The sequence below is a fragment of the Gossypium raimondii genome, chromosome 4 (assembly GCF_025698545.1).
Source record: "Gossypium raimondii isolate GPD5lz chromosome 4, ASM2569854v1, whole genome shotgun sequence".
Taxonomy (NCBI): Eukaryota; Viridiplantae; Streptophyta; class Magnoliopsida; order Malvales; family Malvaceae; genus Gossypium; species Gossypium raimondii.
In genome coordinates, this window is record NC_068568.1 from 3,397,411 (window position 1) to 3,412,806 (window position 15,396).

Genomic DNA, 15,396 nt, shown 5'->3' on the forward strand with positions numbered 1-15,396 from the left:
AATTAAATAAATAATTAAAAATTCATAAAAATATAAAAATCCAAGTAAATCTTTTTTTTTTTACATTTTTATGATTTTTATGATTTTATCTGTAACAATTAATACAATAAGAAAGTGAGATATTATTCTTGATACAGTAAAATAAAGAAATAAAGTGAAAAAAAATAGAAAATTTTAGGAAGTATATTATGATGTATTAATTCAATAAAGGACTAAATCGCAAAAGTGAGAAAAGTTTTGCGGCCCAAGAGTAAATACTTAAAATTTGAGGGATTAAAGTGTAAATATAAAAATTTAAAAGACCAAATGGTGCAAATATTTTAAGGGTGGAATGATCTAGAAACTAAGGAAAATGGATGAATAAGAACCAAATTGAATAAGTGGAAAAAGTATGAGGGATTAAATCGTAATTTTACTAAAATGAGTGATGATTTAATGGAGAAAATTTGAAAGGATCATAAGGGGCAAAATGGTTATTTAGCAAGGAAGATAAGTTTGAAGAGTAATGATGATATTGGTGATATTTTAGATTAATTAAATAAATATTAGTTTATTAATATTTTGATTTGACATTTAATTATATTTTATTATTCTTTTATTTAGTATATAAGGAAAGAAATATGAAGAATTCTCTTCATTTTATAGCCATCAAGAGAGAAAAATATTAAGGAGACAATGGGGAGCTAGAATATAAAGTTAGATTCAAGAAAAAAGAAGTTGGAGGAGAGAGAAAGTCAAGTTAAAGTTTGGTTTCAAGAGAATAAGGTATGGATGTTAAGGTTTTATGTTATTTTTTAATAGTGATAGAAAAGTATAAAAACGGTGTTAAAGTAAAGATTTCTCATGACAAAATATTGTGTTTTGGACATGTTGATGAAGATCAGAGAAGTTGAGCAAGTGAATCAAGTGGTAGGAGAAGAGAAAAACAAGAGTTTTTGATAGAAAAGAGGTAAGTACCCATGAACTTCCTTGTTATTTAAGGATTAAAATGTGATCTTTGTAAACTAAGTGGTAATTAAGTAAATAAAAAATAAAAATAGTGTGAAATAATTTACTATGTGAAGTAGGAAATTATAATAAAAGTATAATAGTTGGGTTATGTGTTAATGAAAATAAGTATTAGATAAGTGGAATCATGGGAAAATGTGAAATTTTATGGAAACAAGGACTAAATTGGAAGACTTGAGAAATACATGTGGTTGAAATAATACAAGTGAAATACATAGAAATTTGATGTGGAAAATGAGATAGTGGAATTAATTATGTGAATTGAGTGAGTTGTGAAAGAAAAATTGTTTAATAATGAATAAAGACTTTTTTAAAAAAGTTACTAAATTGAAATTTATAAAAAGTTTACAAGGAAATATTGATAATAAAGCATATAATGCAAAATAAAAGAATATATGAATTTTGTAATCTAAATTACAATTATTTCCTAAGTTGTGGAAATTAAGGGTTAAATCGTAAATTTAGAAAAATTATATTAGAAATAGAAAATGAAGTGCATAACACTTAGAATGAGAAAAATTGATGTTGTAGTGAATTTTGGAATATTAATAAGTATTGAATTATGTTATATGTGTTATTAAAAGAAAAATATATTGCTACACGAAATATTGTGCTAATGACTAAATTACAAAATATATAAAAGTGTTATGTGAAATACATGATAAGGATTATTAGTGAATTATGGATGAATAATGAATTTAGAAATATATTACATATGTATTAAAGATAGTGAAAATATAAGTATACAGATTATTGGTACAAGGATTAAATTGTAAAGTATGTAAAAGCATTATGCGAAAGTGTAAAAGTGACATGTGTGCATGATATATTGGGATATTAGTGGCATGTCATTAAGGAACCTTGGCGCGCTCTCTGATTATTAGCACGTTAGTGCTATTTGATTATTAGCACATTAGTGCTCTCCGTTTAGCACATTTGTGCTCTCTGTTTAATAGTGCATAATAATGCACATCTGTATCAGTTCCGTATATCCTAAGTGTTCTGTTTAGTCTACTGGGCTTCTGCTAAAAAGGTAAACAATTTTCGTTACAATGTAAAGGTTTATCTCTGATTCATGTTTGAAATATTGAATTAAAAATAAATCATGAAAGAAATAGTGAGAGAATCATGAAAATTTATTTAGGTTTGACACTTTTTTAATATGGTATTTGTATTATTATTTTATCCAACTCGATATATGTATTTGATAAAACTTATATATTTTGATATTAAAAATACCGATATTAACTTTTTAATATTGAGTTTAGGTTTTAGGATTAATTTGATGAAAGTCGTTATTTTTTCCATATCACTAGCCACATCTTCAACGAAAAAATGGGTTCAAGGGACTCAATTGGGTATAAATCATGATTCAAATGGCTCATTTGGATGTACATTTCGACAAAAGACCTAATTAATTTTTTAATTATTTTTAGGGGACTTATTTAACATTTTAGCCTTCTTTTTTTTACTAGTAATGAATATTTAAATTTTACAATAAAAATAGCATAATATTTCTCAATTTTATTGAAAATTTTATTTCTCAAAAATTATTTCTACTTATGAAATAAAAAATTTATGATAAATATACATAGTATTAATTCAAATGTAAAACTAAACCTATTAAAAAGTAGTATTGGATAAAGTTTTCTTAAATTGAAGTTGATCCAATCTAAATATATAATTAAAAAGCATAATAATTTTCTCCTCCAATTTTATATAAAAAGAAGGGTTATTTTAGCTTTTTATTTAAATTTTTTTGTTGTCTATTTTAACCCTCAAATTTATATTATATGTCAAATCATCTTAAAATAAAATAAATGTTAACATTCTTGACATGACATCCACATGGTAGTCCATGTATATACCATATTAGTAATTAATTAATTTTAAAATTTTAAAAATATATTTTTAAATAATTTAAAAAATTTAAAAATTTTATGAATTTTAATTTTAATTTTTAAAAATATTTAATTGCTTACGTGCCAATCCACTTGGATGGCACGTCAACAAATTTAATAAATATTAACTTTTCTATACATTTTAGAGTAATTTGACAAATAACATAAATTTAAGGACTAAAAGAGACGAAAAATTAAATAAATGACTAAATTGTAGGAAAAGATTGAAGCAAAAAAGCGAAGAATAAGCAATAACGGGCCAAAATGATAAAAAGAAAGTGTAAAATTGTTATAAACTCTAAGACACGCAACATATTTTAAATTGGTTCTCAAACTTCTAATTATTCTAATCTCTAAACTATCGAGATTATATAAATTATGTCCTATTACTAAAATTGTTAACTGAACCATCAAATAATACATCAAATAGTATATGATATAGTTGCATCAAACACCTCCAAACTATGAACTACATTTTAAATTAGTCCCCAAATTTTAAAATATTTTAATTGCATCCCTAAACTATCAAGGTTATATAAATTAGGTCTTTCCATAATTAAAATTGTTAGTTAAACCGTCAAATAACATGTTGAATCTTATATGATATAATTTAAAATGAAAATTTTAAAGAAAATAAAAGCATTGTCACACAACTTCTAATAGTAAAGACTAAAACAAATAAAACTGGAAAAAAAAAAAGCGAGAATGATAAAGCTTTTGTAATAGCCTTGAAAACTTAAAACCAATTTTTTACTATAATAATTTTTCTTTAAAATTTTAATTTTAAATTATACCACATAAAATTGACATGTCATGCAACAGTTAAATTAACAATTTTACTAATTTAAAGGACCTAATTAATATAACCTCCGTAGTTTAGGATGTAATTAGACTATTTTAAAATTTGAAAACCAATTTAAAATGAAAGTCATAGTTTAAGAATGACTAATACAATTAACTCTTTATTTTTTATTTAAATCGCATTTATATTCAACAACTTTATCAACCCAGGTTGATACTAGTGGTAATTAATGAATTTTGTGCCCAAAATTTTTATTTAGGGTATGTTTGGACACTACAAAGTAATCGATGAAATAAAGTAATAATTACGTTTTCTTATAATTACAGAAAATTCTAATTTTTAGACGTATTTGATTAATAAAATATAATTATGTTGTAATTCTCAATGTTATATTTGATAGTAAAGATTGTAATTATAAAATTAAATAATTTTAAATTCTAAAAGGATATTAGTCATTATAAAAATCATGAATAACACTTTATTATTCACTTATTTAGTTGAAAAGAAATTAACTTAGATCACTTTTTAACTTAAAGTTATAATTGAAATTTTAATATTAATTTAGACTAAAAACACATACTAAAAAATTAAAAGTTGGATTAGATTTGAAACTATTCATGTAGCTCAACTTAACATTAAACTAACTGAATTTAAGAGTTTTTTACGTCAAACATGAGTACTTGTGAGGAAAATATGTCTCTTTTACCTCTTAATACCAAGTATTGACCCATTAAAATATCACAATGTTTATGACATTTGCATGATAATTTTTTAGGGTTTTCTAAGGTGATTAATACTATATGTTTTGTAAATTTATTAAGGGATAGATATTAGCTATGAGTTTTAAAGTGTTTCATACCCAAAATAAGGAATATTGAACCCTCGACTATTGGATTCAACTCTGTGATTAAAGATATGCTGAATAGTATGAGTAATATAGATATTAATTAACATGATAAGTAATTATATATAGAAAGAAAGAACAACAATCTTCTTATATATGATTTGAACAAATATTACTTTCTATATTTGAGTTTTTGCATTGGAGAATTTAAGAAAACAAAGATATGGTTGACCCTCCACAAAATAAAAATCTAAAATTTGGTACTGTTTTCTGCTCCTTTCTCATTCAACCAAATTCCCTTGCAGCTGGTTCAAAGCATATGTCTCCTTCATCCAAAAATAAACCTATGAATGAAAAAAACTCAACTAAATAGTTTATGTTAGTCAAAATTTACATTTCCATTAATGTTAAAACACAAAGTCAAACATAAACAGGAGACTATAATCTTCTATATATAACAAAAACTTTATACTCTTGTCGGTGTATATATACATATAATATAGGACATGCTCTTCGAATCTAGATAGCTCCATGTTTCATTGAGCATTACTTATGAACCAAACTGATATACACTTATATGGGACACCCTCTCCAAGTATACATACGATATTCAACATTCTCTTCGAATCCGGATAACATAGATAATAGAAGTACTACATTATTAAAATTTCATCCTTCCATGCAGGCAAGTATGAAGATAAGGGTACAAGTAGTGGCTTTGAAGATTTGTTATTTGGCCTCTTAAATTACATGTTAATATAATGGGAAATTTGTACTTTATCTCCTAATAATTTATGATTCATTTATGAACCAAACTATTAAAGGAAACAAGCTGAAAACAATATATTTAGAGGCAAAATAATATTTTTATCAAACACTTGTCTTGCTATATATATGTACCCCCATTCATGGAACAAGAAAATGTTGCCAATAATATAGTTTATGCATTAACGACATAATCAACGTAAAATCATCAACATACTAGCTTGATATACGTACCAAGTTACAATCCTCCATGGGAAGCGGTTTTATCTATCGAAAGGGCCATTAGGGTCTAGTTGCTTGCAAAGGCCTAGGTAAGTGAGGTAAAGGACACGATCTTTGGCACCAGTGCGGTGGTTCTTGGTGTGTTTGCAAAAATACTTCAACTGTTCAAGTGTACAGCAACCAAGGACTTGGCCGAGGAGTAAAAAGAGCCAGTTAATGGATTTCTTCTTGTCGGAGATGACTGGTTTTGCACTGTTTTCTTGGTCACAGAACTTGCATTTGGGCAACACGGGATTCCGCCAAACAGATGGTGCCCTGTCGTGCATGGACTCTTTGTTCTGAGCAATGTAAGTGGCGATTTCAGTGAACTTGGTTTTCAAATCGTACCCCATCTCGTACTGTCTCTCACACCGCTTGCATTGAACGTCGCCGGTGATGGTTGGTATCGGTATCGACAATAAGTAGTTTAGGGTATGAACGGTGGCTCGATGGGATGTAGCCCATGGGTACGGTGGAGGAACCGTTTCGCTTTGACCTTCTCGTAAGGCATTTGTTGAGTTCCTCCGAACACGTATAGGCCGTGAAGGTCCGGGACCAGGAGAGGGGACAGGGACGGTGACTGATCCAACGCCGGAAACAGCCACAGGAGACGACGACGATGAAGAAGAAGACAAGACAAGCTCTTGTGATGGGCATATAATAGAATGGTTAGGGGATAACTGTAGTGGTAACGAAGGTGGAGGTTGATAAAGCAGTGTTTCCATTAACGACGGTTGGGAAACCATTTGCAGCTGTTCTCGTTGGTACGGTACCACCGGAAAAGACAACGCCGACGTCACCAAATCCATCGGAAATGAAACTCTGTTTGCCGCCGCCGTCGTCGATAAAGATAATTCAAGCAAATCGTTGTCCTGCTCATTGCCATCATCACCTCCATTATTGAAACCAGTGAATTCTTGATGATTGTTCTTTCTTTTCCTGTTGATTTCTTGTTCTTCCATTGATGGGTTTTTGTAAAAATGGAAGAAGATGAATGGTGGGTTTGAAATTCAATGAAACAATGGAGAGATTTTTTGGGGATTGAGATAATAACAAAATGGAGACAAAATATTTTGGAATTGTTCTTTAAAAAACTAAAGAAACTACTCAAATCCTTTGCTTTTAGGGTTTTTAGTCCTTGCTTGACCGATTTAATACGGTGACTGCGGGTCTATTGACCATTATGCTGGTCTGGCGGCGGAGATTTTTGTAATGCTGTGATAGCAGTTATTATAGCAGTTATTTATCTTCTTTTTTTTTATGGAAGATAAATATTTATCTTAATTTTTAAAAAAAATTATATTTATCTTAAAATAATAATTAAAATATGGACAAGAATAATTGAAAATGATAATCTTGAAGGATATGAGTTAATAAAATAAAATAATTTACTATTTAATTTTTTATTTTATCATTTATTTCATGTAAACAGGCTAAACTATAAAAATAGTCACTTTTGTTTGCCTCTGATTACATTTTAGTCACTTATGTTTGAAATGTTACGTTTTAGCCACTTACGTTATTATTTGTTACGAAGTGGTCACTCTATTGTTAAACTCCATTACCTCCCTAACGACAGTCCTACGTGGCAGTCCAAATGAATTTTAAATGCCAATTTGGATGTTCAGTTGCTGGATAAAAATATGTTTTTAATTAAATAAATTTAATTTGGACTGCCACGTAAGACTGCCATTAGGGAGGTAACGGAGCTTAACGGTAGAGTGACCATTTAGTAACAAAACGATAAAGTAAGTGGCTAAAACGTAACATTTCAAACATAAGTGACTAAAATGTAATCTGAGACAAACAAAAGTGACTATTTTTATAGTAAATACTAAATAAGATGATAGTGATTAGAGATTTTAAATATATATTTAAAGTTTCACAGTTATAAATACAAAATATTTACGAGTATAATATAAGTACAAATATATATTCAAATAATTTAACATAAAATTAAAAAATTTGGATAAAATCTGTTCATGCATGACATAATTTAAATAAATTACTTCAAATTTTAATATAAAATTTTTCCAACTTATCTTTGAAAAATAAGATAAAATTAGTTCAAATTTTTCTGTCTCTAATTTCAAGCAAATAAAAACATAAAGAAGAAGAACCAAATTTTGTGCTTACAAAGAAAATGTTGAATTCAATATAAACTATACCATAATTTGGTATATATGTCAAAAATTTACAATTTATACATAATACAGGGACTAATATCATAATTTAATCAGTATATATTGGAATTAAAATATATATTTGAAATTATATGGGATAAATGTTAAATATATCCATGAACTTTTTTTAATGTGCAATTTGATACATTAATTTTGATTTGGTGTAATTATATATATGAAACTTGAATTGTTGTTCACGTGTATGCATTCAATTGTATATATATTAAAGAAATGAATAAATGCATTTAATTTCGTATTTAATTAATATAATTGTTTGTGCATGTGATATATAAACGTAAAATAGTGTTGATCCGATTATAATGTTGTCAGTGTTTTGTGAAAATTGGACCAAATCAAAGTTCATGTACGTCATCGCACATTGGATGAAAATTCGTGTATAGTTTTGATATTTATCCTAAATAATAATGAAAAAGGATTAATATTATGTGATAAAAGTGATAGTTTATTATAAAAAATGATAATAAAATAATTTATTGTAAAAATAATTTCTTCAACTCGTGAGTATGATTAGGATAAAATATTAGATAAAATTAGTTATTATTATAATATTTTATTTTGAAAAGTTTTTTAATATTAAATAAGAGGATAAATAATATAAAATGAGTTCAAATTAAAAAATCATTTTAACATAAAATTAGTTCAAATTTTATTACTAATAATCTTTTATCTTAAATTTTTCATTTATAATTATTATTATTATTATAAGATAAAATCATTTCAATTTTTATTATTATCTCTAATTTATCTTCTTTACCACCAAAAGAATCACTAATTTATCTCTTCCTTTTAAAAAAAATTCTCTTTTTTTAAATTATTTTTAAATTTAGAACTAAATTGATAACTATTATAAATGTTGATGGTTAAATTTAGTGAATTTTAGAATCTAAAATGATAAACTTTGTAAACATTGAGGGCTAAATTTGTTGATTTGTTATATTTTGAATCAAATTGATAGAATGTGCAAACATTAAAGGCTAAATTTGTTATTAGTCAATAATTGGCCCACGCTTTTCGTCACTAATCCAACTACAATTAAGATGTATTTGATTTTAATGAATGATTAAATAGGAAAAATTAATACTTGGATGACCACAATGAAACTAAAATTATAGTTGAGTGACTATTTTATAATTTAACCTAAAATAAATAGATTGTGTGAATTAAAAAAAAACATAATATGTTGGTTTTAGTGACATTAATCACTCAATTAATTGAAGTTAATAATTGCTTCACTATAATCCCTTGAATATATCATGTTACATAAAATTAACACTCAATTATTTTAGTAGACTCTTTTACTCTAATTAAGTAATTGATTTTACTTAAAAAAATTAATTTCACGATATTAATTCATAAAATGGATAATATCAAATTTAACCCTCAATATTTACATTTTTTTATCAATTTGACAATTATTCTTTTTTTGAGTTAAATTTGGCCCAACCTTTCAAAAAAGAGTCAAAACATTTAATGAAAATGCTAACTAAAACATTAATTTTTTAACGATATTGTTTGAGGTAAGATCCATGGTTCAAGGTCCAAGATCTAGGGTTTCGGGTTCAGGGTAAAAAAATTATCAATGACATGAAAAAATTTATTGAAATATCATTAAATAATTGAAAATGGCCCATAGATGATATGGTAGGAAAGATCTATAAAATAATTTCTCGTTGCTGAGACATAGTAGTAATTTTCTTTTGATTTTTTTATGTTGGTTTTATGGTTTATATTCAAAGTTTGAAGCTACCTCTTTTAATAAGGTTATCTTTAAGGTTCGAATTTACATATCGTCTTAAAAGTAAAATGTGTCGTAACATTGCACTCAGTCACCCAACACTTATCTGTCCGAATTACTATATAATGATAAATATTTTTAATTTAAATAGTTATAAATATTATTATAAAATTATTTTATTTTTCGAAATAATAAAATGGCCCTTGGATCCAACCAACAAACACCTTTAATTCCAACCATCATATTCAGCTGGCTTTAAAAAGAAAATTTCCCTTTAGTAAAAAGATTGTCAACAATATATATATATATATATATATATATATATATATATATATAAACATACCCTTAGGTTAAAATATGGTATAAGTCCTCTATTTTTTTGTACATTTAAAAATTTAGTCCCTCCATTTTTTATTTAAAATGTAAAATTAATTATTATCACTATAAAATTCTTTCATTAAATTCAAGTTCATTGCAATACCATTTCTTTAGTTACATGATTATTAAGTAAGTACTTTTTCTTCTTTCAAAATGTCGATCAACAAATTTAATAGGAAAATTTTAATGACGTTAAAAATTAGATTTGAATTTTGAAATATGTAAATAATAGCTAAATTTCTAAAAATAAAAGTATTAAAAATAAATTTTAAATTTACGAAAATACACCATGTATTTTACCTACCCTAGATGTAGATGCATCTGTTAATGGGAAAAATGAGAAGATTGTTTTGTAAGAGAATAAAATGCATGTATGAAATTTAATGCATGGAAATCAAGATATTAAGAAAAATGCATGTATGAGATTAATATGGGATTCAATGTATTGAGAATTAATGCATGTATTTACTATTTTAATTGTCTATGCTTGGGAATGTCCCAAGTTAGTTTATAGAAAGATTAGCATTATAAATGTAAATGTAAATGAAAATTTAAAATATAATATTAAATTTATCCATCTTAATTTGCTCTTTTTTTAGCTAAATTTGATTATTAGCATTTAGAAAAAGTTAAATCATTTTCTTTAATGAAAATTTCAACTAAAATATTAGTTTTTAATTATATGCCATGTTAGCAAACAATTAAAAATTATAAATAAAATACATGTCTAAAAATTTAACATTTTAGACCATATTTCGTTTAGAAAACAACAATTCAACCCTTTATAAAAGTTGACGGTCAAATTTGACTTTCTTTAAAAGACTGAGAACAAAATTTAACTAAAGAAAGATAATTCATAAAAGATATAAAAGTTTAAGACTAAATTTTACATTATCCCAAAATTTATCAAAATCCTTTACTGTCTAAATTTGATTCTGTTATCATAGTAGTTCTTTTAGACATACAGAATCATAATTTCAAATAATTAGCATGTAAATTTATAAACACCAATTCACAACATGATTACAATTTGCCAATATAAATTTATATAACTATGAAAGTTAAGTGCTGGAATTCAAGGTTGGCAATGAATTGCAGCATTGCAAGGAGGGGACCTTGTAAAATCGAAATATTGAATTCGAGTTTCAATATTCTGTTTCCAAGACACCATCTATGAGCCCAAATTCCATAGCCTGTGAAAGAACCAGAGGAAGAGAACAGAATGGTTAATCATTTTCTTCAATTTGTTGAAATGGTTTTTAATGTCAATGCCATTTTAAACACAAAGGTAATCACTATTAGGCCTCCCCGAGGGAAAAGCGAATTCGGACTTCATATGTCACTAACTTTTCCTCCCACTCATATGGACCAAGAAGAAAACGAAAGGGGATGGGCATCGGGACAGATGTTTTCAACAAGCATTGATGCCGAGCTCCTGTTACCTAGTGTTTCTAACAAAACAAGAAGGCAAACATTACCTCGGAAACAGATAAGAAGCGGTCCCTTTCAGTATATTGTTGCACTTTTTCAAGAGGTTGGCTGGTGAAAGCCGCGTACATTTTGTCAATTTTCTGCAACAAACGTAGGGGAAAAAAGGCCAAATTAGAAAGCATACGATAGCAAAAGCTGTTATATGAATAGGATTTAGAAAGCACGACAGGGAAATCTATCATTCTTTATCCATTGCTAGCTTACTCGGAAAATTGCAAAATACACAAAAGAGGAAATTACATGACGAGATTGAACGGCTTCATTTACTTGACGTCTGACATCTTCAACATGCCCCTTCAAAACAATGCATGACAAATCGAGTTCGATTAGTACATGAGACAGTATTTCATGTTTGTCACACAGAGTTGAAGAACTTAAATGTAATTTCAAGGTGTCTCAAAATTTTAGAAATGTGAATGCATCTTCTACAGCAAAACATGCAAATAAATGTCAACAGGTGACAAACTAAATCAAAGAGGAACCTGGATGTCAAATATGTCTAACTATAAGTGGTTGTCGAATTAGGATGCAATGCCGCACTTGTCAGTTGAATGTCTCATTGACCCAAGAGTACAAGAGAACTCCACAAGAGAAAACAGTCAGATATCCACACGATTTTCATTTTAAGTTGTATAGAGACATCGATACTACATAATTGTCTAAGCATATAAGAACAAGTATTTTTGCTAGTACACACATTCCTATTTGAAGCTTATATTCATACCCTATTCAAAACCTCAATTGTATTTTTTAAAATATAAACTATAACAAGCACAATTCGATATTTCAATCCGTATCCAACTGGTGCTAGAAGATCCAGATGGGATTTCTCCGCATCCCATCAGTTTTCAAACGCTAACATGTGATTGAATCAAAATCATAGAACCTAAACAAAATTAAATGGTTAAAGTAGATTTTGTCCACAAACATTAAAAACTTCAGTCATAATAGTAACCGTGCCTCTCGAACAAGATAACCAAGACGTGTTCTAGCTATTATAAAATCTTCTCATCACCCTTTAAAAACTCTTCTTTTCTATATCCGGCCACTAATGTTGCAAACCAAGAAGTTAAATCATACCCCACATCCACTTTGCGGTTGGTGTATCATAATACGTGCATTTGGCATTGCATAACGCATTCCCTTCTCTCCACCAGCAAGAAGAAGTGCTCCCTGGCTTGCAGCTACTCCGAAACAAACAGTGCCAACCTTTGGCTTTATCTGAAATAATGACCAATTGATGCTTGCAAAATAAGAAGCTCGAATAAAGCACGCAGCATGGTATTCATCAAAATACATACTATGATGCCATAACATGCAGTAATAAGGGCAGAAAAAATACAAAACGATGGACCCCAAAAAGTTGAAAATCTTACCCAAGACATGCAATCATAAATTGCCAAGACAGAATATGTACTTCCACCGGGGCAGTTCAAATACACCTGACAAAATATTGGTTAAAGTTATAAACTATGACAAGGATCCGAAATTCTCGATTTAAAACCCTACATACCAAAAGGAAAAACAAAGAATGAAGAGAGAAATAGTAAAAAATATGATCGCACCAGAATATCTGCATTCTCATCAATGGCTGCCAGGGTCACAAGCTGTGTTATAACTCTTTGAGCAACCTGTGAATTGACTGGTTGCCCGATGAATATGATACGATTCCTGAATAACACCGTTGAAAGGTCCAACGGTCCTCCTGGTGTCATTACTGCCGGCATTACAGGTGGGTTACCCTTTTTGGCTTCTATTGCACCATAGCTGTACATTAAAAGTATTATGATGTATATATATAAAATAAAACAGAATTTATGGTATGATTGTCTCGTTCGATAAGTAATGTATGATATCAGTTAGGAGGTAGCAAAACCTAAACATTCAATCAAAGGATTTTCCTTCAACATTCAACCTTTCCATCCTAACAACACAGCAAACATGACACATTCAAACTTAGTAACTAAATCGTCAACAAATTTATCCTTTCAAAACCGATGAGTACAAGTCAACAACTAAAAGCTATTATGATGTTATCTAGTACAATAAGTAATGTCTGATATCAATTAGGAGGTAGCAAAACGAAACCTAAGTATTCGATCAAAGGATTTTCCTACAACATTCAACGTTTCCATCCTAGCAACAAGGTATATACAACACATTCGAACTTCATAACTAAACTGTCAACGAATTTATCCTTGTAAATCCTATGAGCACGAGTCAAAAACTAAGGGTCGTGAGTGGTTAACAGGAGACAAACTTCATAAACATCATATGTATATGCATTCATGACATAAGACATAAAGCAGTGATATGAAACTAAAGCAATAAGATAAGAGTAAACAAACCTTAAATCAGAGTCACCGAAACCCTTCTTGTCGATCTTCAAAGGTAGCCCAGAAACTCTACTAGATAACCCTGAATCCATAATTCATTCAATTTATATGTTCATAACCATACATCACATGTAATTAAAAAAATGAATATAATTAACACAAAATTACATTTATAGCTCATCAAAAGCATTGGCAAAGTTTAACTACAGCTAGGCAAAGTTTTAATCGAATCAATGGCGTGAAACTCGAATTAAAAAAAGTAGCTAAAAAAGGCCAACTAACTGAAATTTCAAGAATCCGAAAGTTACCCATTGTAGAGGAGTCGCCATATGGGGTTGGCAATGCGGAGATTATCAACCTAGTTGAGCTTCTGAAAAATTAAAAGATTTCAAAAGGAATAAAGAAAAGAACAATGAGAGCAAACAACATAAAAACATGTATGTACCTCGAAGAAGGGGACGAAATGGAAGTGGGTCTGGTTCGAGAATAGAGTGATAGACTCAAAGAAGATGAAACAGCTGAAGCTACCATTATATAAAAAATCGTATAAACCCAAAGTAGAAAATTTGAGATTTTTAGAGAAGATTGAGAGAGGAGATTTTAGGAGGGGATATAGCCAAGGCAAACGAGAATTGCAGGTGACCTTTGTTTTTGGGTTACGTCTAGATCTATGCAGTCCTTCCTTTTATTATTGGGTTGGGCTTGTTATTTATTTGAATTTATTATTAATTATTAATATGTAAAATAAAAAAAAATAAAAAAAATGAATTTGTTTATCTTTTGGTTAAATTATGCTGTTAGCCCCTGTACTTTGACAAAATTGTAGAATGTTGTAAGTATTTTCCATCAAAATTTGTTAATTTAACATATCGATTAGGTTGCCTTCATGTGACAATGATCGGACTATGAATTTTAAGTTGAATAGTATATTTTCACTTTTTTTTATGTATGTATTTTTTGTTGAACAATCTATTTATAGGTTTTAATCATGTCTGCTCTTTTTTATATAACGTTTAGAACTATCCATAGCATCTCTCCAACCTATAAATAGGAAGATAATATGTTTCAGCGCACTCGAACTCACGTATTTCTACATTGACAGCAATACTCATACCAATTAAGCCAAGACTCAATCGACTTTATATATGTATTTTTAAGTGTTGTATTAGCTACCCACAACCACTTATTTGGTCATGGAAAACAATCTTGCAAATTCTATTATAAAATTGTTTCAGTGAGATATTGAAACTATAGTATTTTTTAGATTCCACATTATCTAAATTATATTTAGAGTTTTTCATATTTATTTTGATTTTGTCCTATTTTTAATTTAAAAAATAAATATTACAAGACTTTTTCTATTAATTTTTACTTCAATTAGCATAAATATTATTATCAATACAAGAGTACGTAATTTCGAGTGCGTTGAAGCGCATCATCTTTCTATTTATAAGTTTTAGGAGGGCCAAACGTGATATTTCATAAAGTAGTAGCTTAACTTATTCAACATTTTTTCTAGCAAATACTGAACTATTTTAGCATTGATATTATTACAACTATTTTAATACCTAATGTATAAAAAATATTGGACTAATATAATCTTTTGTCCCTAAACCTAGCAACTAGGTCCAATTTGATACCTATAATTTTTTGTTCACTTTTATACCTGAA

The 15,396-nt window shown here is 28.2% G+C and overlaps 2 protein-coding genes across 3 annotated transcripts; both read right to left on the reverse strand.

Moving 5' to 3' along the window:
• Positions 1 to 5,583: 5,583 nt before the first annotated feature.
• On the reverse strand, positions 5,584 to 6,610 carry LOC105779502 (uncharacterized). The gene has a single exon (XM_012603279.2). The coding sequence runs from the start codon at positions 6,541 to 6,543 to the stop codon at positions 5,584 to 5,586; it is 960 nt and encodes a 319-aa protein (XP_012458733.1). The 5' UTR covers positions 6,544 to 6,610.
• A 4,141-nt stretch (positions 6,611 to 10,751) lies between these two features.
• On the reverse strand, positions 10,752 to 14,392 carry LOC105780668 (ATP-dependent Clp protease proteolytic subunit 6, chloroplastic). 2 transcript variants are annotated; one of them, XM_012605141.2, is made up of 9 exons: positions 14,171 to 14,392; positions 14,034 to 14,083; positions 13,738 to 13,807; positions 12,955 to 13,156; positions 12,766 to 12,831; positions 12,470 to 12,610; positions 11,630 to 11,683; positions 11,377 to 11,469; positions 10,752 to 11,091 (listed from the first exon to the last, which is right to left on the reverse strand). In XM_012605141.2, the coding sequence occupies exons 1-9, from the start codon at positions 14,254 to 14,256 to the stop codon at positions 11,044 to 11,046; spliced, it is 810 nt and encodes a 269-aa protein (XP_012460595.1). In that variant the 5' UTR covers positions 14,257 to 14,392; the 3' UTR covers positions 10,752 to 11,043. The 2 variants fall into 2 exon arrangements, with proteins under 2 accessions (XP_012460595.1, XP_012460593.1); XM_012605139.2 differs by having other exon boundaries at positions 14,034 to 14,095.
• Between the last annotated feature and the right edge of the window lie 1,004 nt (positions 14,393 to 15,396).

Coding starts and splice junctions, on each gene's coding strand:
- LOC105779502 (XM_012603279.2), bottom strand. CDS start 6,543: ATGGAAGAACAAGAAATCAACAGGAAAAGAAAGAACAATCATCAAGAA.
- LOC105780668 (XM_012605139.2), bottom strand. CDS start 14,256: ATGGTAGCTTCAGCTGTTTCATCTTCTTTGAGTCTATCACTCTATTCT. Junction 12,611..12,765: donor TTTATGATTGCATGTCTTGG/GTAAGATTTTCA, acceptor TCATTATTTCAG/ATAAAGCCAAAGGTTGGCAC. Junction 11,470..11,629: donor AAGCCGTTCAATCTCGTCAT/GTAATTTCCTCT, acceptor CGTTTGTTGCAG/AAAATTGACAAAATGTACGC.